Genomic DNA, 25,579 nt, shown 5'->3' on the forward strand with positions numbered 1-25,579 from the left:
CTCTCTTGACAATCAAACATGAACCCAATCACCACTTTAGATTCCAGCCGTCGCTCAGATTCCCCGTCTCTCTCGTAACACCACTTTCAGCATCTCACCCAGGACATCAACTTCTCACCTCTCCCGTCTGCCCTACGCCTGTCTGCAATCATGATCCTCCCTTATCAGTGTTTGTTTTTACCCCTGCCTGCCACTTTTAGCCGCAGAGCTCTTCTGAACACCATACATGGGCCGCTGATTGGCTTCTGGACTTGCCACTGAGCTCTCTGAACCCCGTCGCCATCAGAAGTCACACAAGAGCCTAGTGTGGTCAGGGATTTTTGATCTTATCCATTGCTGCACTGTGCCTGCCTCACCACTAACAGTGCATATTCATCAGCTCGGTTTCCTCTGTGTCAATGCTCTTTTTAACATTTGGCCAACATGACTCAGCCATTAGCACTGTCGTGGCAGAGCACACACACTCACGCCAGCGGCACTGAAATGTATCCATGTGTACACCCACTGGCCTATCTTTAAAGGCTGGGTGAGTAAGCAGTTATTTGATATGTACAAACACTTGTCTTTCACAGCTTTCCCATGTCTCCTGTTAATCAAAGATTTTTGCTAGCTGTGTAAGTAAAGTCTCATGTGTTATGTGGTCTGGTATCATATGAATGAACAAGAAGGAATCTCATTGATGCACATTAGTCAGACTTGTAAGGTCAGCTTCTGTATGAGGAAGCTTTTTATTTTCATAGCATAAGATGGTCCGCTTGTGACTGATGAAATCATGCTGTATCCCTTCATGCAAGTAAAAGAAGGTTTGAGTTTTATTAAAAAATGTGCAGACATGAGGACAAACAGAACATTCCTCACTGATCCCCTTAACCTTTTCTCTTTTTTCCATATTTCTACGTTCTATCTCTGACCATCAGGTGACAGGAAAAGGCTAACAAGAGAGACAGAATAACAGGAAGAGAAACCAGGAATAAGAGGAGGGGAGCAAAGGGCCAACGCTGTTGTGTCAGACTCTGAATTTAATCTTAACTAGATGCTGTCACAGCACAAAATGGAATGGGTGAGAGTACTATACAAAGATACAGAAGCTTTTTATCTGTCAACTCATCTTTTTTTTCACAATCTCAGACTGGCTGTATGAAAGAAGTATTAGATTCATGGGAGGTGACTGTTAACCCCTATTTTCTTCTTTTCATATCTTTTCTGTTGTTCGTTTCACACCCTCTTCACTTTCCTTGATAGTAACACGAGCTGATAAACAGGTCTGAACTTGAACTGGCCTGAACAATAAGCACAAGCTGCTGTGTAACTGAAAAGAGAAACACCACAGCTATTTTTTTAGGAGGGTAAGAAATGCCAGGGACGTTTTTTTCAAACTGAGACATGTTTGAATAAATAGATAAGTAAGATATTCCAGAAAAGTATTTTAGGTACAAGGAGCTATGATTTGTACCGATGCATTTCCCCATATAATTAATTTTGTCACTGACAGCCCCTGGAGTCATTTAACACTTTTCGTCAGCTCTGCAGTTTCCATGACGACTAGGGTCATTGAATAGGCAACAGTATTCGACTGTGAGTCACTTTCTCTTCAGACCACAGTTCTCCTTACACATGAGATGTACAGCATGAATTGTCTCTGATGAGTTAAAAAAAAAACACTCCCCTTCCTCTTGAGAAACTCTGTTGGCGGAAAAAAGGGTGGAGTGCAAAGCAGAAGCAGTCGCAGTCACCCTCCGTTGCACCAGACGAGGGCCTGGACTGGGCTGCATATTCTCACAGGGGGACGCAGTAATGCCACAGTTCATTATCTCGCAGGCGGACCTCAAGCCTGGTAATTTGGTCATCCGTGAATATTTTTTGCGTGAGCTCACTGTATAAGCAGATTTTTTACAAGTCCTTTAATTGTTTAGGGGATAAAGCTAAAGTCTTGGCATGTGTGTGAATGTGCCACACTTGCCAAGGTTATTCATTTATTTACTGTATCTCTCCATAGTAACAGTCTTTCAGTCGTTTTTGTGAATGTAAAATAGGTCATGTCCAATGCTGCTCACAGATTCACTCACACAGTTTAACATGTATTGTATTCAACATGATCTACAGAGTGGGTACCACTCTGTAATAACTATAGTTATAAGACATTAAAAAGAGAAATGTTTGTCAGGTTGTGGATTGTATATCCTCCTCCAGCAGCTCTTAAGTCCATCAGGAAGATTCCTCCAATGGATAATTTGACCTCTAGTCTTCTGCAGAGCATCTGGACCAAAATTCACTTCTTTCTCGGCCTTTTAGTAACTGCAGTCGTGATGATTTATCACCCTTAATGGCTATTAATAACTTGATTTTATTACTGACACAATCGCTGCAGGAATTTTTCACAACCTGGCAACCCAAAAGTTCTTATTAATGGCTTGTAACCAATCTAGGAAGCATTAGTAAATGATTTAGTAACCATTAATGAAGCCATTAGTTACAACTTATAGACTCTTATCAGAAAGCAGTACCCAAAACTAGATGACTCATCTTAATACTTTTACCTGCTGCCAAAGCTTTAATCCTTTTTTTTTTCAAGAAAATCTGTTAAATCCATCTGTTTACATCCATCCAGACCAACTGTTACTGTCAAGCAGCACTCAGTGGCTATATCTCACTCAGTACTACAGCTGCTTTACAAAAGTCTCATGGTGCTTCCAGTAATTCCTACTCTACTTCAATTTTACTAAGTTTTGCAGTTTCATATGCTTTTATGCAGATGTAAAGCTTTATAGTATAATAAGCAGACTTTGAATTGGGGGTCTAAGGGTAGAAGGTGTAGTATGTTGTACAGATGGTGAAGCCCTCTGAGACAAACTTGTGAGTTTAGTGAATAAAACTGACTCGAATGTTGGTTTCTTCCATAACAGCCCCAGATATCGCTGTAAAACAGCAGGTATTCACTTCAATGAGAGTAAGATGATTCACTTTGTATGCCTGAGGAAAACATCACTGACTTTTTTGTCAATCATTGACGTCATTAACACTCCAGAAAAATACTGTGAACTGGATTTTGTTTTTGTCTGTATTGCCCACCCTCTAAGATCGATTAGTAAAAATGAATTTGTGGAGAGATTGAAGATTAGCTAATAACATTATAATCAGTATCATCCTTTTTTTTCTTTAATAAGGTGCTAATGACACAAATCGGCCGTTTACATAATTGATGAAACCAAATGAGCCCTGTTGTTGTTGTTACTACATCTTTAAGGATATTTCATGAAGTAATTGCAAAACACATGAGAGCATCAATGTTGGAGGTAAAACCTTTAACAATACATTACAACAATAATACTCTAAACTGTTTTTTTAGTAAATATGTGTGAGAAAGAAGTAAGCAGATTAAGTTTCTTGCTTGAAGGTAAGGTTGTATTATGGCGACTGTTTCCTATACAGATGGTCGTGTCTTATAAAGCTTCTGTTTTAATTACAGCAGCAGCAGCAGCCCAGAGGCCTCAACTTCTTCACATCAACTGGAGGTTGTCAGAAAACGTACGCACACTCAGGCTCCATCCCTGACACAAATATAATGTGTTCCCATGTGTTTGCTGGGAGATGGAGTCTTTTTTTCCATACACACCATGAGTTCATCCTACTGTACCCCAACTCGGTCTCAAATATTCCAGCCAGGGTCAGGACACAATGTGGAGAGGTCACTCTGTGTGTGAGTGTGTTTGTTTCATGAGCAGGAATGTATGACGTCATTCAACCAAAACAGAGAGGGCACGGGCACTGTAAATAGACCCCCTCAACCACAAGTAAAACACACCCATACACAGTGGTTACAATATAGTTACATGAAATACGGGTTTATTACACTGTTAAGATGATTCATGATACCCAGGAAAGCTTTAAAAAAGTTGCATCAGAGAGCCACAGATTACATTTTAATTACCCATTTTATCTTCCTTTGCTAGTTAAAAATAATCACATGTATATTGGTTTTTTGTGTGGTATGTTTGTATATGAATAAGTATGTTTTTCAAGAAAGATTTTACTGTTTAAGTGAAAATTTCAGGTGAAACATTTTCACCCTCTGAAATATTACAAAGTTTGCTTTACTTTACTTTTCCTTTTAAATAAACTCATAGGCAGTGGTGTACTTATAAAAAAACCCATTACGTTACACTTCAAAGCCCTGCATTGAAAATGTTAGAAATATGTTAGATACCTTCCAGACATGTTTTATGACATATAATTATTATTTTCTACTAAAATCTACTCATCTATTACTTCTTCCTCTTTGGAAAGTCCAGAATATGAAAATGCAATTATTGTTCATTTCTAAAGATGTCTCCTACTTCACTCTGAAGTCTGTTCTCAGTGTATGCGCACTGGGGGTTTCAAGTTTCCACATCACACAAGTTGCATACTGGTTCATCATTGGCTCCAAAGTATTAGTGATGTCACAATGTATCACATTTGTATGTACACTCAGATTTAAAGTGAGCACAGAGAAACTTTCCCCCATTCAACAGATGATTGGGGGAATTCTGTACAGTGAATCTCAAACATCCAACTGAAGGAACAAGAAGGAAACACATTTTTGAGTGAAGAGGGACTTTAAGACAAAGAAGAAAGGTAGTCATGGACATCATCACAGTACAGCACATTTTAAATACAGGGTTTTCTTTAGATTTATTTATTTTCTGACCCACACACTAGTCAACATTGAATAAAATGACTGACATTTAACTATATGGGACAGAGTATGGTTTGGAGATATGACAATATGAACCATGAGAAAATATACATTTGTCATCAAAGATTTTGCCTTAAATAGCTGTCGCTTTTCATATCTCTAAAGTATTAGGCCAGCAAGGGAAACGTTGCATATTACTGAGCAGGACTACTTAATGGCAGCATTGTAAAAGTAAAGTAATACAATATCAAAAAAGTACTTTTACATATGATAGGCCCATACTTTTATATATATTGCCACTCAGCACACGGTCTGTTCTCATTCCTTCCCTCAGGAAAACGCCTACAAAGCATCAGAGCTCAGACAAGCCTCAAAGACAGTTTTTACCCCCAGGCGGTTAGATTACTGAGCAGTAAGCACTTACATAACTCACAGTGATTTATTATTTGTGGAATTTCCTATCTATTATTTTTATTTCTTATTTATATATAGTTTTAAGGGCTGAGAGAGCCAGAGCAGATTCATTTAATTGCTTCTGAATGTACAATTGCACTTTTTAACTGTTTATGACAACTTGAAGTTGATGTTTTTATACATAAAATCATAATAAAGGAACTATAGCTGTCAAATAAATGTAGTGAAATGAATTCTGAATTGTACAAAGTACACTCAAGTACAAATACCTCATACTAGAGTAAATGTACTTAGTTACACTCCACCTCTACCCATGAGTAAAGCTCCCAACTCCCAGGTCAACCCTTTAATTTTATGGAGCAAAAGGGATATTGCTTAAGTTTTTTTCTTTCTTTTTTTTTTTTTTTTGCTGACTCAAAGAAGCAACTGAACTTTCCTCGATATGTTTTTAAAAGAAGACTCTGTAGGAGTCAGTTAATCGGCTTTGACTTGTCGCTAGATGTGAGCACTGCGCCTTTAAAAACAAACTGCTCCCTGTTTTCAGTCCCAACGTTCGGCTCACGCTCCTACAGTTATCCCACGGTTTGGTTCTCAACGGTAGACTATTTTTAACAGTCAATCCGTCGCAAAATTGTCCGCATATCAGCTATTTTAACCGCTTTAAAGTACTTTTCTCGACGGCGTACGGAGGCGTAAAGTTTTGAATGAAGGTCCCCTGCTGGGACTGTAAAGCGGGGAGGAGGAGGGGGCAGTTTGCGGGGTCGTCCGGGCTATCGGATCTGAGATCTGCTGCTCACATTTATAACCAGACAGACGGCGGTTTGTTCGGGGCAGAGCTGAGTTAGAAGGACGGACAAGATATTCACCGAGGAGGAGGCTAAGCCGGGTTTCAGACTTTTAACTTTTAACGGACGACTAAAAGGGACGAGAAAGTTGGAAACAACGGAGACAAACTTTGACAAAGTTTCAGCTGTCTCCTGTCAAGACTGCGAGCTGCTGGACTGTAAGCTAATAATTCACCTTGGAAGTATCACTCTTTTACAGACTGTTGTGATTTAACGTTTTTAGCATTTCTGTCAAGCTAGTGACTTGTAACTTAACTTTTGTTGGAGCAGACACACTCACACAATATCTTCAAAATGGATAAATACGAAGATTTAGGACTAGAGGCAAGTAAGTTTATCGAGGACTTAAACATGTACGAAGCATCCAGAGATGGTTTATTTCGAACGAGGAGGGATGCGGGAAATAACCCCGACTTTGAGGAGACGAGAAAGGTTTTTGCCTCTAAAATGACCAAAATACACATGCAGAAACACCAAGAGGAGATGGCAAGAAACAACCAGGCCATAAAAATGAATGGGGGTCACAATAGCACATATTACACCAAAGACAGGCCGCCCATCAATAGCTACAGACAGCCGGGTGAAGCGGCAGCGAAGCCCCCGATACTCTCTGGCCCTGTGCCGGGCACCACGGCTGGGAATCAGTACGCACAGTTTGACGGCCAGAAACACCACGCAGGCATTCAGTCTGAGCTTCCAGTCGGCAGGGCATATGGCTACGGAAACAATTACGATAATAAGGAGCGCTTAGAGCCACATTCATACCAGAACAACACCCCTACTCCCCCCAGCCCAGGAAACGCGTCTCATAGTGCGCCCACACATGCTCGTCACCCGGCCAGCCAGTCGGCTGCCTGGGCCCCATCCAGAGAGAGCCAGCTTTCCCCATCTTTGTCTGGGCCAGGGAGCAGCAGTACATCTCAGCAACCGCCTCAGCGCCAGTCTGCACCTCCCACTACCAACAGTCTTCCATCTCAGCAGAATCAGGCTGTCACCCCATCTGTAAACCGGAGTCCAACCTCCTCTGTTGGGTCAGCCACTGGATGGGCTGGAGAGCCCTCTGGCTCACCAAAACCAGACCTCATCCCCGCCCTGCCACTGAGTGCCTTCACAGGAGGAGCAGACTTCCACGTGCAGCAGACCTCCACACAGCCCGCAGCTCATTATGCACCACCTTCTTCGACTTCAAGACCCTCTGCCAGCGAGAATGGTCCTGTGGCGGCTTCCTCTCCCCTGCCTGCACTTTCTGAAACACATCAATCCAAAGCCCAGGTCGCATCCACCGTCATCAACCCTGGCAATATCTCCAAAAGTTTCAACCAGGGTCACGGTCAGAGCCAAATACCCACCTGTGGACAGGCCGTCTGTGGTGAAGCTGAGGTCCCATCCTCCCCCAAGTCTGTCCAAATACCCTGCCAGTCCCTCCTCACACAGCCTCCTGAACAGGGGCCTTCAGCAGCTGAAATAAAATTAGAAGCCCTCACAAAGCGACTGGAAAAAGAAATGGATGCCCAACCAAAGGCTGACTACTTTGGTAAGACTTTAGACTACCAACATCAACAAGATCACTACAGTAAACCCTTTCATTGACAAAACCGCCTACCCACAGATCTGAACATGAATTCTCTTGTTTTTTGATTTCATATTTGCATGCACGCTCGCACACACACACTGTCACCCTTTGTTGTCTTTCTCCTGTCTACACACATACACACACATTCCTTGTTTCTGTGGCATAATTAGGAGGGCATCCCAGTTGTCTCATGTCTTTGTTTAACGACATTCGTGATGGTCTTTGCTTATGAAATTCCTGACCTTAAAGGCAGACACTGTAGGAGGCTTTTTATTGTCTGTGGAAAGCGGATAGAATCATTTTCTAATTTTGTTTCACGTATTTTTTTAAATGATTCATTGTCTGCCCTCTTTGCAGGAACAACAAACCCTTTAGCAGAAAAAGGTGGGGCCAAGGCCAGAGAGAAGAATGTTGCCCTGTCATCTTCTCTCAGCTTGCAGAGATTTAATGGAACACTATTGAGGCAACATCAGTAACTAACGTCATTAGTCAGAGCTTGATCACTTCTGTCAGATCTGTGCTCCATTTAGTGCGTGACTGTTTGAAATGTTCTTTCCCGTGTTGACTTTGGTTGGCTGACAGTGGCATTCGCTATTTTCACTAAATGACATCATTACTACAGACCTGTGCTTGCACATTCTTCATCACTCTTTCTGCAGGCACGCCATGCATGCTTGTGCACACCAAACGCACAGGGAAAATAATAATGAATGACACCAATACCTCAGATTGTTATTTTTGGAATCTCGGGGCAGATTAGGAGCAAGCAACCATGGTGATTAGATTGATTTAATTAAGACAACACATTCCTCGTGTCATTCCTTGTGCCCATGCGTTCTCACTTGAGTCGTCCTGATCTATCCTTGCGTTAAAATAGATTTCTTTTTCAGACATCCAATATTACATTTCATACATGGTTAAGAGAAGTTAAAGCTTGTTAGAGAGGTTGGCAGGGCTGTCCATCATCACACTTCAGATACTGTAAACAAGCGAGATGTACAGTATATTATGAGAGTGTGTTTGTTGTAGAGAAAGCTGGTGCTCATGTGTTAGCCAGGTGTTTGGAGCCGAGGCCATTCATGAAACGGGATGTCCCGCTTATGAAAAGAAAGAGTAGGAGGGGAGAGAGCATGAGATGGTTGATATCATGTTTAAAGCCACACAAAAAAACACACAACCCACAATGGCCTTCTCGCTGCAGGAATTTCCTGCTGCAATGTCACGATTGTAATTCACAGCCTTCCTCAGCCCCCCTGTGTGCTAATATTGGTGTGTAAGGGAAGATGTTCTGGCATACGTCACTGTCATGACAAAGCTCATAAATAGCACAGCGATGTGAATATTACGGGTGTGTGGGAGAGTGTGGTGTACAATCGGCCGAAGTGTAGGTTTTAAAGTAATACAGTGCGTGTCTTTTTTTTTCCACACACAGACACACATGTTCCCACACGGTTCCTGCACAGAGTTTCCCACAAGACCATAGCTCATCCTCTGAGTCATGCATTCATGCCATAAAAAAACTTGTGTAGGCTAGTTTCCTACACAAAACTTCAGTATGATCATAGGAGACCTTCATAGTTGCACACAGAAAAGTTTGAAAAAGATGAGTTTTTCAGACTATTGAATGCTTTTAGTGTGTTTCCACAGTTGTAGATTCCATTTATGTTTGAAAATGGTTCTGTTACTGAAAGATGATGTTACCTTGTGTCTAAATGTATACCACCATAACGATATTTAACCAATCTAGCTGCGTCCATACACATGGTTGGGCTCCATCAGTTCCCAACCGAGTGCTGATTGGCATAACTGCAGCTGGAGGTTCTGGGAAAATGAGTCCGGTGCCAAATGGCTGCACCGGGGGAACACTGAGGAATGTCTGGAGAAAGAGAGCAAGGAATTTTAAAAATGAGGTCTTAAGATACAAAAGGGGAGGGGAGTCCCAGACAAGTTTAGGGGTGCCTGCAGTGTGGCTGAATGGGTGACCAGACAAACAGGAGAGATTTAGGGACAAGTTTGTGGATGCTTCTTTGTCCTTGGCCACAAGAGCCTGAGAGGATGTGAGATTTATAGACAAGTTGATCCAAGAGGGAAATGAGTGGTGGGACATCCCACTGTTCTGCCTGCCCTCTTCCTCTGACTTTCACACACACACACTTAGAGTTGAGCGTTTAGTGTTGTGTTAAGATGGAGGATTAATTTATCCCATCTGGCTGTTGAGTGGAAAGCTTCGTCTTAACTCTTCCCAGGGATCCTTGGCTTCTGCTTTGGCGGGCTTTTGGAGGCTGACTTATGTGTGTGTGTGTGTGTGTGTGTGTGTGTGTGTGTGATATCCCCTCGTGCACGTCTCTGTGCTTGTTTGTCTCTGAATATATAGCCTGTGGTATTTGTCTGAGTTAGATGTTATGTCACATCTGGGTGTGGCGTATGTCTGTGTGCAGAGTGGTATAAGTCTGAAAATTATGCCATAGGTGACACAACTCCATTCATACATAGCAGTGAATGTGTTACAGATGGAAGTCAACCACATGTTTAGCTCAGTCGTAAAAGTAATATATTTAATAACAAACTGAATACTTTGGTTAAATTGGAGAAAGAATAACACATAATAGCTGCTGCAATGTGTGGACAAGGGTTTATTTTTCAGCCAGTTGCATTTTGGTCAGCAAGCAGCCATCTACTGGGAGTTTTGACAGCTGGGAAAGGTAAGGGAGGAGGGGGGGGGGGGGGTGAAGTTTTGGCTCCGTGTTTTGCTTCCCCTCCCCCCCCAGTTGAAGCAAGCAGCGAGTGCCCTGAATAATCACACTGTTTTGGAATATGGGACTCTGGCCAAAAGCAGATTTGTAGTGGCCCAACTGGCAAGAAGGTTGCTACAAAAAACAAGGAATTTTTGGGTCCCAAACGGGAAAAGAAAAGAGCGAATGGACTTTTACTACAGTTTTTTTGGGTCTCATGGGGCATACAAATCAAAGCTAGCTATAACACATTTAAAGGAAAAATGTTCTTGGCCCAGTGTCAGGTTTGGAAAAAGTCCGGATGTACTGTACAGTATCTATGTTCATCCCTGAAACCTTTCGCTGTGATTTTTATGTGTACTGTTTTCCTGAGAATCTTATCTCTGTTGGGTAGTTTCTTCTTTGACACAAACTGTTTGGCATTTACAAAAGATTTGCAGGACTTTCATTCATTAATTTAAGTAGTTTGAGGGCATGAGTACTTTTGTTGTGTTTTCATGTAAACAAAATAGCTTACATAAGAGCAACATTCTTTTGCTTTCTAATTTTATCCCTCTATTATCTCTAAATCTTCTTTCCAGCCATTGGGGCCCCTGATGATGTGTCCTCTGTTGTGGCATTAGGAGAGGCTTAGCTGAATTATATATAGCCCAATTGTATACTGCAAGTCAACATTTGAAGAAGGTTATTAAATGTAACAGTGTGTTTTTGGCAGAGGCAGACGCGTGATGTGTGTTGGATACAGTGGAAACAGGCGTTTCTTTGTCAGTGTTCGAGAAGGACCAGTGCTGAGCTGAGCTCTATTTCTCTGTCACCAGGGAGTTTTTCTATAAAAACTCACACTCACAAATAACCTCACTCACTCTCACACACACACACACACACACACACACACACACACACATCCTGACGCTTAAAGAGAAACTTGAGTTCTTTCCTTCATCACTGCCGTCGTTACTGTTTAACTTAATGCGTCATGATTGGATGGTCCTATCATACCATATCCGATTGATTTAGCAGCTTGTTGACTACCCATCAGGGTCAGCGGTGATGGGGGTTGTCACTTGTCACAGTTCATATGCCAGTTGTCATATCGCGTCATGTCATACAGTGCGTGCTTAGAGGGATGGAAATTGGCAGCGATTTAAGATAACATTTTCATGTCAGGCATCAGGAAAGAAGTGTTGCATCCTAAGAAGCTCCAGATTAAAAAAAAAAAAGTTCTATACTGATCACACAGAAACCCCGTGTTGATCATGAGCAGTCCAAAGTCAAAGGACAGATTATGTAATTTGCCTGGCATGCTCTCATGTGATTCGCTATTTTAAAGGCATGAACTGATATTCTTCACCCAACACACAGCAGAGAGAAAACTCTTGCTTTCATGTTTTATGGGCTTTCATTTCTCTTTCTTATTTTTGAGATTTTTCATTTTCTCTGCACATCTGATTTGGCTTAGAGGAGAGAATGGACCAATATTAAGTAGACTCTAATGTCTTGATATCAAGCCACTGACTGTGTGTGTGTGTGTATGTTGATTTGTGTCAAAGTCTTCATTAACAGAGTTCTCAGTCTCTGAGCCAAGCCAAATAAGCAAATGTGGATATATTTCCCCTTTAGATGATACAGCCCTCTAACCAGCTTCCTGACTTCCTGACTGTATGTGAAGTGATTCTCTCTCCATTGTTATTGCCTGGTTTAATCTGGATCAGAGCCTCCACACTATTGGCCTTCATCCTGTTACTTAAATTAATAGTTTAACCTAGAGTGTGTTGGAGTAACATCAAACTTTGTATCACTGAGTCTTTATTTTTATCTCAGGTTCATTCTTTGATTCAGTATGAGTTGCTATAATGTGTGACTACATCATATTTAGAGTAAATGTGTGTTGTCCTGCTACTTTTCTGACTTGTTGCTATTCTGTGTTGTGTTCCAGGAGTCTGCATTAAATGTAACAAAGCAGTGTACGGAGCCAACCAGGCCTGCCAGGCCATGGGTAGCCTCTACCATGACAGCTGCTTCACCTGCAGTGCCTGCAGTAAGTACACACACACACACACACACACACACACACACACACAGTTTTCCTTCACTACTCCCATTCACTTTCACCTTCTCTCCTTGGTCAATTCACATGTAAGGCTCATATCGCCCTCCGACTAACAGGCTGCCAAAGACCCTGTTTTCTTGAATGAAAGTGGTACCTTCTCCTTCAGTCATTCACAGCCGTGAGCAAAAACAGGCAATTATTTGGGGATTACTGTCCTGTGCTGCTGGTGTTTGGTTTCTGGGTGTGCCAGTCACTCCTGCAGCCCACACAAAGACATACGGAGCAGCACACATTTTTTTTTCCCCATCCTAAACCAATGAAATAATTTGTACTTTTTATAAAGTGTGTCCAAGTCCTGTGTAGAGCAGACATTGATGCTGAAAACTGTGAATCAGCTTGGGTATGGCAGGGGTTTTGAAGTTATAGTGAAATTAGAAAGTCTTCAGCTTCAGTAATGTAATGTTTTTTCAAGTTTATTTATTAGAGGGATTTAAATGAAATCCTACAGATGTGATAGGATTGCTCAAAGGTGGGTGTGACTTAGAGCGTGATACAGAGCTGTAGACAGAGATGGAGCTGCAGAGGACTGTTAGCCTCCACACACACCTCCCTCACCGGCGTTGTTAGAACAGGAGGAGGATAGTAGGTGAAATTAGTAATTAGACCTCAACTACAAACAAAGTTTTTGCTAGTCGAAATCCAAACACACTCCTGTTAGTAAGATATTGCTCTGCTAGCTAGCCATGAGCAACAACATTTCACTCTGTCTTTAAACTCCTTGAAAGTTTGTGAATTTCAGACAAAAAAAAATCAAGGCCTTGAAAGTTTTTGAAAGTAGACATAAATAGACATGGGCCATTGAAAGTGCTTGAATTTATATATTTTGTTCAAGAATAGAATATTGTTTTGCTGTGCAGTGTTAGAGAAGGCAAGAGACCACATAGTCTGTGAGCTTCTGTAAAGCCTGCTAGTTCTCATTATTAAAATTCTGTGATGTAATGGGAATTAACCTTGATCCGTATCTCAAACTATGCCTTGTTAGGTCTTTGAATTTGAGGGAATTGGGCCTGGAAAATCCTTGAAAAATCATTGAATTGGATGTTTAAGAAGGTGTGGAAACCCTGAATAAAGCAAAAGTGACTTGCAGCACCTCGTACTGGTTGGCTACATGGGTCACTGGCCACTTTATCAGTTTGGACAGTTTACCTGACCAATTAGGCACCTGCAGACACCCTGGCTGCACTGTTCAATGTATGGCTGACCTGTAGCTTCATGCCTGAACACCAGTGCAAGTCCATAGTCAAAGTACAACCTGGCTCACCGCTCCAGCCAATTAAAATCTCTGTCCCAATTATCAGATGTTGGGTATGTGGAGTATTTGTGGCAGTGTGCTGACCCCTGCTCATTCCAATTATTCTGCAGCACCTTTGACCTGGCTGGTTACGCCCCCAAATGTATGATTAACATCTCTTGTTTTACCCTCCCTCGTGTGTGTGTGTGTGTATGTGTGTGTATGAGAGAGGAGATGAAAAAGAGGAGACCCAGAGTGAAGCTGATGTCTAAAGTGGGGGGAGAGAGGAGTTTACACACCACATACCTCTCATAGCTGGCTCCATGTGAGGGCATAAAGGTTGTGCTCGCTGTGAGCGGCCCCAGGGAAAAGCATCTCAGCTGGGGAGGAATGCAGGCGTAGGGGCCCTCAATGGGCCGGGCTCCAGGAGGACAGTGGGTGCTGTTATGTCAGCTGGGTGCACCAGAGTACAGTGCGGGACAGGGAGACCATTCAATGGGAGCAGACATGTACATACTCATAAATATGTATTCATGCTTTTATCAACATAGTAAACCTGCAGCACGACTACAGACGAGCACACGGATGCAGTCAGACAGTGACAGACACAAAGTCACATACAAATATACATTTAGTGCCTTTATATTAGATGTCCCTTCTCATCTTCCTCCAAAACCTCTATGTCCATATGTCTGTTATACTTGCAGAGTTGCATAACAAGTCTTTATGGTCGTGAACTTCCTCCCATCCCCTCCGTACAGTTCCCTCAAGGTGACTCCTGTGAGGCAGGAGAACATTCTTGCTCGCTGGGAGAGCTCAGTCTGCGTGTCTGGGATTCAGCACTCTGCCGTGGGGAGGGGGGCATTGCTCCAGGCTAATAATTTACAAACAGTTTACAAACAGTTTAAGGTACAACCCAATTCCAGTTGGAGAGGAAAGCTCTCCTTTTTCATCAGAGGATTTGGGTTACACAGTAGCCAACTCAAACAATCTGTGGAAATCAAAGTAAAAAGAAAGCGATTGCCTCTCCTCATATGAGATTCTCACACAGATTTTTTTGTCATTTTGTAATACTAAGAGGCCCACACACAGCAGCAGCGCAAGGTGTGACTTGGGTTTGTAAGGAACTCAAGAACACAGACCCCCTCTCAGATTCTGCTTTCATAACATCAGCTCTTTATCCCAACCAGTCTGCAGGCTTTGGGGAATACAAACAAGGATCTGATTGGTTCTGAATCCAGTGGTATGTTAACATCTGCTGGCTAGATTGTCAGGGCCTTGACCAAATGTTCCAGGTGCTGCTCACAGTCAGAGAAATGTGTTCAGACTACCAGAGAGAATTCTTCTAAGCGCAGGGCAAGTTTTTCTTTGATAATTAAACATAGCATAGATATCTTAAGCAGGACAGGAAATGACTTTTGGTAAGATTGAATCTCAGAGTAAACACTCTCCAAATGTGAAATCGGTATAAAAGAGATATGGCGCTTCTGCTGAGATGTCTCACTTAAGTCATTTACTCGCAGGAAAGAACAGGGTCGCAGCACGATTAGGAAGTCATGGCAGGGTCGTTGTGAATTCCTTATTTTTTGAATGGGATTACATAAGGGGATTCATAGAATGTTTTAATTAGAAAATGGCCTTGTGTTTTGTTCTGTGGCTCAGGTATTTTACATTTTTATGAAAGCGCAATAGTCACAGTCCTTTCTGGTGCTTTTCAAACAGTCGTCCCTGACTCCTGACTTTAATTAAGCTCTTATCTTTTCGCTAAAGCTCAGAGCCTTCCCTCTCTGACTCACTGGGAAAAAAGACAGGATGAAGAATGTGAAGAAGAGGAATGGCCCATATCTCACTTTCATCCCCTTCATCGTTCACTCCGTCCTAATGGACACAGTTCCAAAACGACTGTCTGTCAGTAATTACCCAAGGCCAGTTCCACACCTTGGCCCAATCAAAACGACTTGTCTCCTCTTACGGTAGTTATTGTGTGAGTCTTGGCCAGACCTCGCTTGCTGCATGACCGTTTTTATTCTATTAAAGTCAGATAATGTAATTGTGAGTAATTGGTTCAGAGAATTTCATGTACTGTTGATTTGAAAAGATGAATCATGAGGTTTCAGTTGTGTTTTTTTGTCAAGTAATTTACAGACAGCAGTAGGAGTTTTAGTAGAGGGAAGAAAGAACTTGTTGTCTCCCTTATTAGTCATTTTATTCATTTTGCAAGAATATTCATATCAATGTTCTATGCATTGGTGACATAGATAAAATCCTCTATCACAGTATTTGTAATTTTATATCATAATATCAATATATGTATATATTGTGAAATAGTACATTTGGTTATCAATTGATAAACTATTTAGTGAAATAAAATAACCAGACAGGAATGTCTGTATTTGGTTAATCCAGCAAATTAAATGCATACTATGCAGGATTTGTCGGTTGGTGTTTGTAAACACAACATTCAAAGTCGTCCCATCCTCCCCAGCTCAACGAAACCAGAGTGACAGAGAGAGAGAGAGAAAGGGAGAGAGATTAGGAACGCCGTTGCGAGAATAATAATGAAATGTTATTTTCTGATTGTTTCACGGTGGTTAAGCACAAATAAACACGTCCACACCTCCGCACAACCCTGTGGGGAGGTACCTCATTGTCGGTTTTTGTGTGAATGCAGCCAAAGCCCACGCGTCATCCTGTCCGCTGTGGCCTTTCTGCTCTGTGTGTGTGTGTGTGTGTTTGTGTGTGTGGCTCAGAGAACAGAGGAGAGAGAAGGAGACAGCGATGTAAGTGAGTCCCGATCTCACACCCTGCGTGCTGTTATTGGCTGGAGGCTACACACCCACTGCCCAGAGGTTGACGCCCAGAAACATCCCGAACACAGCAAAATAATAAGAAAATACAGGCAGAGGGCGTCTCTGTAGATACATACACCGCCACACACTTGTGATGATGATTATTTTTGTGAGTCCATACATTGTTTTTTTTTAGGAAAATCCTGCATAGTATACCTTTAAATATCTACTTCATCACATGGATGCAAATATATAAAAATCCAGTGTTGCCATAAAGCAGTCCTGGTAAGTTATTTGCAACATTGCTCAATAGCCTAATTCTCCCAGACATATGAATGGGATAGCTATCACTGTATAAACATGATAGTCCAATTCTCTGATAATTGACAAATGCATATTTACCCATGGTATATATTGTCAAATCTCCCAAACACACTATGCACCTTATGTGCCAAAATTATTTTGTTGACTACTTTGTGGGCTGTCAGTGTTCTCAAGAAAATGAATCAAAGCCCTGTAAAATGTGCTATTCTGTGATAATGCCCATGACTACCTTTCCTCTTCGTCCCAAAGTCTCCCTCCACTCTAAAAATGTGTTTTGCTTCTTGTTACTTCACTTGATTGTTTGAGCTTCACTGTGCAGAATGATGAATGTACATAGTTTGTTTTCACATTCATCTACTGAAAGTTGAAAGTTTCTCTGAGCTCAACGAAAATCTGAGTTTAAGTCATATACCCACTAGGATGATTTGTGACATCACAACTAGTCTGGAAGCCAGTCGTGGTCCAGAATGCAGCTTACATAAGTATGATGAGGAAACTCTAAGCCTCCAGTGCACAAACACTGAGAATGGACTTTTCAGTGAAGTGGAGTTTTTTTATGTCTATAAACATGTCTGAAAGGGGATCTTCAGTTAACTAGCATGAACTGTGAATCTCGCAGTGGCTAAGCTGCTTTGGTTTTGGTTTTTATCTGGACACAAGTAATCAAGTAAACAGAGCATGAGATGGAGTATGGGAGATAAAGAAGGCTCCTGTTCACCAAGGTTAACCCCTCCTCTCCCCTGCTGTCCCCTCCCTCACCTCCCCACTCCGAAAATGTGAGGAATGTTCCCTCTTCCTGTGGGACCTGGGCAAGAATAGCTATGTAAAGTGAGCTAGGAGGTTTTGGTGTGTGTGTATATGTGTGTGTGTGTTGCTATGAGAATCCAGATCCAGACCATAGAGCTATTAAAACATACAGACAGACAGGAAGCACACCCAGCACGTGGAAAGACACCAGAGGGGAACGAAGAAGAAGAATAGCGGGTCGTTGTAGGTCTTGGCCTGTTGTTGCAATGAAATATAATAGAGCAGAGTGTTTAATCTGTTGCACCTGTCTAGTAATTGGATTCAATCACCATTTTTTCCCCACATGTGTTTGATCCAGATGTTTTCCCTGTCTGACTGCAGCCTGCTCTGTGTTCCAGCAATATTATATTAAGACACCAGCACACCACAGATCCGTGTATTTGATTTATCTGCCCGGGATTCAGCAGGATATAATGAATACTGCAAGAGGGCCCATTACCTTTGAATGGCTGTAATTAATCACCATGGTCTTTTATGCATTAGTGCTGTGACTATTTTCTGAGGCCGGGCTCGTGGCTTTGCAAGATTTTCCACTAAGACACTTCAACATTGTATCATCGACTTACATTTTGTAGCCCGCTCAAATCTACTTATCATAATTCAATAATGGAAACTTGTTTTCCTTTCTGAGAGGACATTTTTGAGAGTCACAGGTGCTGCCGGTCATGCTGTGTATCGCTTTAGTGAAATGATACAAATGGACTTTTTTTTTTTTTGTCTGCAGGTCGAAGGCTGAGGGGGAAGGCTTTCTACTATGTTGGAGGGAAGGTTTTCTGCGAAGAGGACTTTCTGGTGAGTGGTCAATACACAATCAATATTCAGTGTTCCTCTACAGGGGTATGTGCTCTTAAAGCCATTGTTGCAACTTTAAAATGGTTTGAGTCTCTCAGCTACAGTCACTTTCACCCAGCCCACATTTCTATTGACTCACGTATCTCTCTGTATTCATGATTAACAAGGGGTCATCACTTTTTCCTTGTATCACCATTTCTGACGTGTCTCTTACTTCCTTAAATACAACCTATAATCTGTCAGGCTTCAACTCACATGTAAAATGTAGGTTAGAGACTTTGACCTTATGGCCCAGTTTCCAGCATCTACTGCAGATGATTCATATCAGTTGCCTCCCTTGGGTGGAACTGGACGGAGATTGGTAATTGGAGAAGCTGCTTTGCTATGGTTAATAGGGCGGAGGGGGCGGTCTGACCAGTCACACCAGTACAATATGACTGTATGTGCTTTGCAATAACGGGAAATTTTCAGAATGCATATTTTAATACAGTTGAAACCCCCTGAGAAAATGTGCTAACACATTTTGCAGCCAGTGTCAGTGTACATGCAGCGTACATGCTTCATAGGAAATCCATTCTAAATCATTTTTTTGTTTGCTGCATGTATTTCCCCAGCTCCTACTTGTACTCAGTCAGTAGCTCTCCGCGTCACACCTCATCTAATTGCCTTTCCACCACAAGCTCTTAGTTGCTCAATTAAAAAAATCATGCTGAATTAAATTTTCTCTGGCCCTGCTCCCTCTATGTGCTGTTAATTATATCTGCTCTTCTGCCAGGCCTGTTAGTGTGTGGCCTCTCCTCACTGAACCTGATCACACATAACAAATAATAAAGCTCACTGATTCTCATTCTGTATGAGTTAAATATCAAAAACCACGACATATTGAATGTGAAAGACTTTCTAACTGGCAAATTCAACAAACATAAAGCTGAAAACTGTACTTATTATGATTTTTTTTACAGGCTGTAGGGATGCTGTTTTCAGAGAGGAAAAGGAGTGATTTTAAGCAGTTTTAAGAAGCAGTTTTAAATGCTAAACCACATAGGCTACTTTAGGATTCTGCCTGGGAGACTCAGTCTTAAACAGAGAGTCAGAAATTGTAATCATCTATTAAAAAAACTAATTCCATTGACATCACTGTCATCTTTTCTCTGTTAAAGTACTCTGGTTTCCAGCAGTCTGCGGACAAGTGCAACGCATGTGGACATCTGATCATGGACATGGTAAGTGTGTGTTACGTCTTTATAGCCGTGTGTAATTGTGTGTGTGTGTGTTAGTGTGTGTGGGTCAGAGCCAGGTGATCTCAGCAGAAACTTTGAGTTACTTCATCCTAAATGAGCTTTCTGTGGCTACATCTGGATAAAGACTCAGGAGGAAGTGTTGGCTCTGTATGCGCTTCTCTTACCCCTCACACACACACACGCGCACACACACACACACACACATAAACATACATAAACACAAGTCAGGAAGTTTCGCAGTATATGAAGGATTTCTCTTAACGACACGATTACACATGTTCTCCATTCGACAGAGATAAAGAAGATGACGTCTTACGTCTGCACATTTAACAGACGTAATCTGTTTAGAATTAATTTATGTTACAGCAGAAATCTGTTAGACACAGTCACTGAGAATGTTAATATATTTATATGTTCAGTATGTTATGTACATGTTTCAATAATCTGCCGCCATCGCAGATTTGCTAGTGAAGACAGTATTTTCATTTAATTGCAGTGTTTGTCTTTCAGTATTATTTGGTAGTTGTGATTACTTGTTATATTATCCTGAGTACTCAGTGGACTTATTCATGGCTTTGTCCTATTCTCAGCTGCTGTGATGACCCAATATACCAGCAGGGATCATTAAAGATTCATACTTTCTAAAAGCAACGATTTCTTTTAGAACAATGACTATTGTAATTCTGTGGGATACAAATAGCGAGGAAATACGAAATGGTAATGGGAGAAGAAAATAGAGTATCGATGTCCTATATTCTTCACTCATTTTTCTCTTCATAGATCCTGCAGGCCCTCGGGAAGTCGTACCACCCCGGCTGTTTCCGCTGTGTCATCTGTAATGAGAGCCTTGATGGAGTGCCCTTCACTGTGGACACTGAAAATAAGATCTACTGTGTCAAAGACTACCACAGGTGAGTGTCACTTGTTACACAGTCAGTTCAAAAGAACACAAGCACATGATCTGGAGTCCCCGCAGGATCAGGTTGAGAAGGTCTGCTCGGGTTGACTGAAAGTTCCTCTCTGCCACGAGTGGCAGACACATGAGAAGTGTAGTCAGGGATGAAAGGAGGGGGGAGGGAGGAAAGATCACTGTCCTGTTAGAGGTGTGAAGAATGGCGTTTGGCCACGGCTCCTGTCCTCCAAACTCAACAGTAACATGCTCTGTAATGTCGGGAAAAATACAGAGCTTCTAACTTCTGAGTGAAAAATCTAAGTTTTTGTGTGAGTGAGGAAAACATTGTACCTGTAGAAACTACATTCAAATGTCATTTATCAATAGTAGCACCTGTAGAGCCTCAACAGCAGCTCTACAGTTACAGCTGTTCTTCTCCCTGCTGGGACAGCTTGTACAGCTCAACCAAGCACACAGCCGATCGCTGTGCGACAGGAGCCACGTGTTCTCTCCACTGATTAAAGCAGACAAACCTTATTGTGTATGAAGCGTGTGTTTGACTTTTAGCCACAGTCATGCCAGTCCGCACTGAGAGGCCCTTTGTTATCCCCTCAGACATCCAGGTGCCAGCCATGTGTGTGGACATAATGAATTCATTTTGCTTTTTGTTTTTCTACTCGGTTTTTGGATTTGGGGGAGTCACGTGTTTGAGGGAAAGCCAGCACATCTGCAACCCTGGCATCTCCTTAGTCCAATCAGGATCTTGAATCTAGTCAGAGCCAGGAAAAAAAGGAGAGAGGGGGTCAAAAGTTTAAAGGTTGACAGAGGGACATCAAATATGAACTTCAACCTTTATAGATGAAGTGAATCTGAATTCAGATGAACTGAATTGAAAATCTATGAATCATTTTTTTTTTCCATCTCATTCCTCCAGGGTCCTTGCCCCTAAATGTGCAGCCTGTAACCAGCCCATCCTTCCCTCAGAGGTAAGCTCACATCAGCCTGTGTTTTGGACTCATATCGTCTCCCTGTATCACTGCATTTTTATTTAATGACATCTAGACGTTGCTCACCTTCACCTGTGGACCTTCAACCACCAGGAACTCCGATTATAAATCCATATTAGCTCACGCTATGACGCAAACACAGAACTTAGTTGTGCAAATAGCAGATGTCCATATTTTCCACCAGACAACAGGTCAAAACAGCGCGAGGTAGTGTCAAGGAAGAGTGTAAGGATAGTAGGGAGAAGTGTGGCTCACACGCAGGCAGGACATGCTGGCAAAAGCAAAGAAATGTCCAAAATTAGAGTTGACTTTGCTGGAATGTCCCCTGCCCTCCCCCCCCTTCAGTGAGGCCGGTATCTAGAGGAGAGGTAGTGTGTGTTTGTTTGTGTCTGTTTAGGTATACAGGGCTCAGGCTGCTGTGTGTGTTTATGTAAGCTTTTGTTGTATGGATGTTCAGGGGAGTTCCCTCTCAGGCTGATATTGTAACCGAAGAAAGATTACAGTAACACATGATGAAACACCTCCATTGTGTGGGCATTCATAGTCAGGAGGTATACTATTTGCTGCAATCTTGGGCTCATAACTGCTATATTTTTGTGTCTTTATACGTGCACTTCAGTACGTTTTGTTTTCACGATAGTTCTGAGTATGAGTTCTTGTTTCCTAATAGTAAATTGAGAAACTATAATGGAATTCCACTGATAAAAACATGGATGGTCTATGCTCAAAGGCACGAGTGACAAGCACTTGAGCTCCAAGATTGTAATGCAGAGGAGCAGATGAAAGTACAGACAATTCAGCTCCTGGCTCACTTCGGTGTGCTCACAGTTCTGATTGATCTTTTGAAGCTTTTGGCAGACTGAGAGAAGTTGAAGAGAATAAGACGTTGGAGTGTCTTCTGGCGAAATTGGCTTCAGTTGCATTTGTCTGTCTGAATTTCTTATCAGGGGTCTGATGAAACCATTCGAGTTGTGTCCATGGACAAAGACTATCACGTGGAATGCTATCACTGTGAGGTGAGTAAAAAAAAAACAACAAAAAAAACAGCTCAGATTTCTCTGTTACAAGACTGAAAAATGAAGCTTTGCATTTGAGTTATCTGAAAATATGTTTAGTGGCTCAGAGCCAGGGCCCTCCTGAATGTCTCATTAAGAGAAATACCTAATGAGTAGATCCCCAATCTTAATCACAGTCTCTGCGGTAATTATACACTGCTGAGGAGAGCAGGTATGCAACACCTCATCATCACTATCTCATCATTTTACTCAAGTGCCTTCTCTGTTTGTTTTTGTTGCTAAAGGCTGACTGACAGCTGCTGTTCTTTCAGCTTCATGAAAAGAAAGATCAGTGAGCTGTGAGGAGCAGCTCGCTATTAAAACAGTGTTTAACTGTTGAGTCGTTGGGTCCTTCTAGTGTTTTTTTTTAGTCTTTCAGGTTGTTGAAAGAGGAGAATTTTGTCTTTGTAAGCAGTTTTTTCTCTCTAAACTGTAAACCATTAGGCAGATAAAGAAATCCTTCGACCAACCACAGCATGCCTTTTGATTTTTAGTATGCACAGATATGAGATAAACTACTAATAAGAAGTTTCCTTTTTTTTTTTTTAGAAATGTAGAAATAAACAATCGACCAATCAATCAATCAAACTTTATTTGTATAGCCCTTTTCATACAAGTGCTTTACAAGTGATTGAGAAATGCACAGGATGGTAAATACAAGGAGATACATGTAAAATCAAAATGTAAATAAAATAAATGATTAAATAAACAATAATAGATTAGAAAGAAAAAAGTATTTAATAAAGCCTACTTTAAAAGAATTAATTGAAGACAACAATAAAATAAAAGATAAGTACATGGTAAGAGAATAGTTAAAATAACATGTTCTAAATGCTGTATTTATATGCTCTCAAGGCAATTATTGCTGTCCATTCTTTCAGCTGTAGAAAACGAGGTCGATACTGAGCAAAAATGAGACCAATTATCCTCTATTGAAGCTCACGTAACCTTTCAGCAGACACGTCTCATCCTTGTTCCTCCTTTGTGTTTTCAAGGACTGTAAGATGGAGCTGAATGACGAGGAGGGTCACCGCTGCTACCCTCTGAACGGCCACCTTCTCTGCCACTCCTGCCACCTGAAGCACATCGAGCCCGGCGCCTCCATCAGCGACCCCTCCTACTAATACTAACGCAGGTGGAGGGAGACACCTGGTGGATATTTGGAGGAACTGCCAAAGAGTGAACGTTGGCAGCAGGAGAAGATTTGTACAATTCTTGTTGTAGAGGATTGATTGATTTAATGCATCAGATCATACAATGGTTTGACCAGAATGTTACTGAAGTTTTCGTTATGTGAGAGAATATCATAATTAACACCTAAAGAGGTTATGACCCAATAATGAAGTACCGAAATACACCAAAGCCCTATTTGAATGCAGATATACCTGCTGCATACTGACTTTGCAGAAGTGTCGCCATATGATTATTTCGTGTAAATATTAGTCGCATTGGCTGTGTAAATATCTTACTGTCCACCCATCTTCAATACTGTGTGCCTTCAACTTCACTTTCACACTTCTGCTGTGAAATTAACATTCAAAATGAATCTATAAACCATCTGTCCAGAGGTTCTTATAGAAATGTTCCTGAGATGGTTTATAAAAAATATGCAAAGTCCACTGTGGAATGTGACACAAATCACAGGTACCTAATATTTCAGTTTTCTATTTTGATAATAATGGTTCAGTCAGGAGTCTGATCGATATACGATAAAGAGGCTTCTCACAGATGCTTGTGGATGCAGGAAGGAGAACAGCAGTTTCTACATGCATAGAATGTATTTATATATGAATAATGTACAAACTAAAGTAACAAATCGATGTCTCAGTGATATTTTTAAAAGTACACAGAAGAACAGTCATTTCTTGCTTTTTCATTTTTAACCAGTCACTGCTGTAGAGAAAGTGGTAATTTTCCTCTCAGAGGTCACCAGTGGCCATGTTGGGAAATAGACAAGTACACAAACATTCTGTGAAAAGCCTCCATTAGTCGACCTGCACACAAAACCAGTAGTGTTCATTTTCCATATGCAAATACTGTTGCAATAAATTACATCGAATAATAATTTTCTAACACAACTATCTCATAGAAACATTATTATCCTCTGTGTTAATATGCCTTTATGTGCTTAGGGCATATCTTTTTACAGTCATACAAAACATTTTATGACTTGTGTTACATGTGACCAAGAATGCTGAGGATAGCCAGGTTTTATTGTTCTGAAGTAAAAACAAACTGCAATCTGTTGTAAGCACTTAGAGATAGATGTGTTTTCTATGCACCTATGAAGAGGTTGGTATCAGGCCTTTATATCTAATGTATTTTGTTACATTTGCAAAAAAGTGTATATTTTAAAAAGATATATATTGTAGGCCTATATTCATTTACTTTTGTTTCATTTTGATTTTTGTGTAAAACCCTTTAAATACTAAATTGATTTGCAGTGGGGAGTACATTTTTGATTGCCTACCTTTGCCATCCAAACGTATTTCATGTCTTGTCTGGAGTTTACTAACTTAATACTAAAGTTGCTTGTCATTTGAGGACCTAATTTCATAGCCAGCTGTAGATTAAGATGAAGAACAAGCATTTAACTATGTTCTGTATGATTGTTGTAAAGAAGATATTTAATAAATGCATTGCAATAGGACAAACTTCCACTGGCTCTTTTTTAGATTACATTAATGAATACATTAACAAACCTAACAACATCATGCTTTCATCAGGCTATTAACTTGTTATCTTAGTGCTGATTCAACAACTGTATCTGCTTATTAACTATCTAATAATCACAGTCACAGTGACTATTCAATGTAGAATGAATGCTTCTACTTTTTCACATTTTGTTGATAACACTTGTGTACATTTACTTTAATAGGATTGTGAATGCAGGACTTTTACTTGTAATGCAGTATTTTTGCATTGCTGTATACTGAGGTAACAGATTGAAGTACTTCTACCACCACTGCATTTTTCTGCTAAAAGTGAGACCAAAAGAATACTAAAATACGGAATATTGCATAATGCACCCCTCAAACTAGCCCTTAAACAACTTCTTTGATATTTACTAAACCGTCGTATGTAGAAAAAGT

General features: G+C 41.1%; 1 protein-coding gene across 2 annotated transcripts; it reads left to right on the forward strand.

Annotated features, from left to right (window-relative positions):
- The first annotated feature begins 5,573 nt into the window (after positions 1-5,573).
- limd1a (LIM domains containing 1a) lies at positions 5,574-25,137 on the forward strand. 2 transcript variants are annotated; one of them, XM_042424561.1, is made up of 9 exons: positions 5,574-7,468; positions 7,865-7,891; positions 12,176-12,277; positions 18,225-18,292; positions 19,453-19,515; positions 20,314-20,444; positions 21,360-21,411; positions 22,380-22,448; positions 23,483-25,137. In XM_042424561.1, the coding sequence occupies exons 1-9, from the start codon at positions 6,229-6,231 to the stop codon at positions 23,609-23,611; spliced, it is 1,881 nt and encodes a 626-aa protein (XP_042280495.1). In that variant the 5' UTR covers positions 5,574-6,228; the 3' UTR covers positions 23,612-25,137. The 2 variants fall into 2 exon arrangements, with proteins under 2 accessions (XP_042280495.1, XP_042280497.1); XM_042424563.1 differs by lacking the exon at positions 7,865-7,891 and having other exon boundaries at positions 5,576-7,468.
- Positions 25,138-25,579: the final 442 nt, after the last annotated feature.

This window comes from Thunnus maccoyii, chromosome 10 (genome assembly GCF_910596095.1).
Source record: "Thunnus maccoyii chromosome 10, fThuMac1.1, whole genome shotgun sequence".
In the NCBI taxonomy this organism is placed as follows: domain Eukaryota; kingdom Metazoa; phylum Chordata; class Actinopteri; order Scombriformes; family Scombridae; genus Thunnus; species Thunnus maccoyii.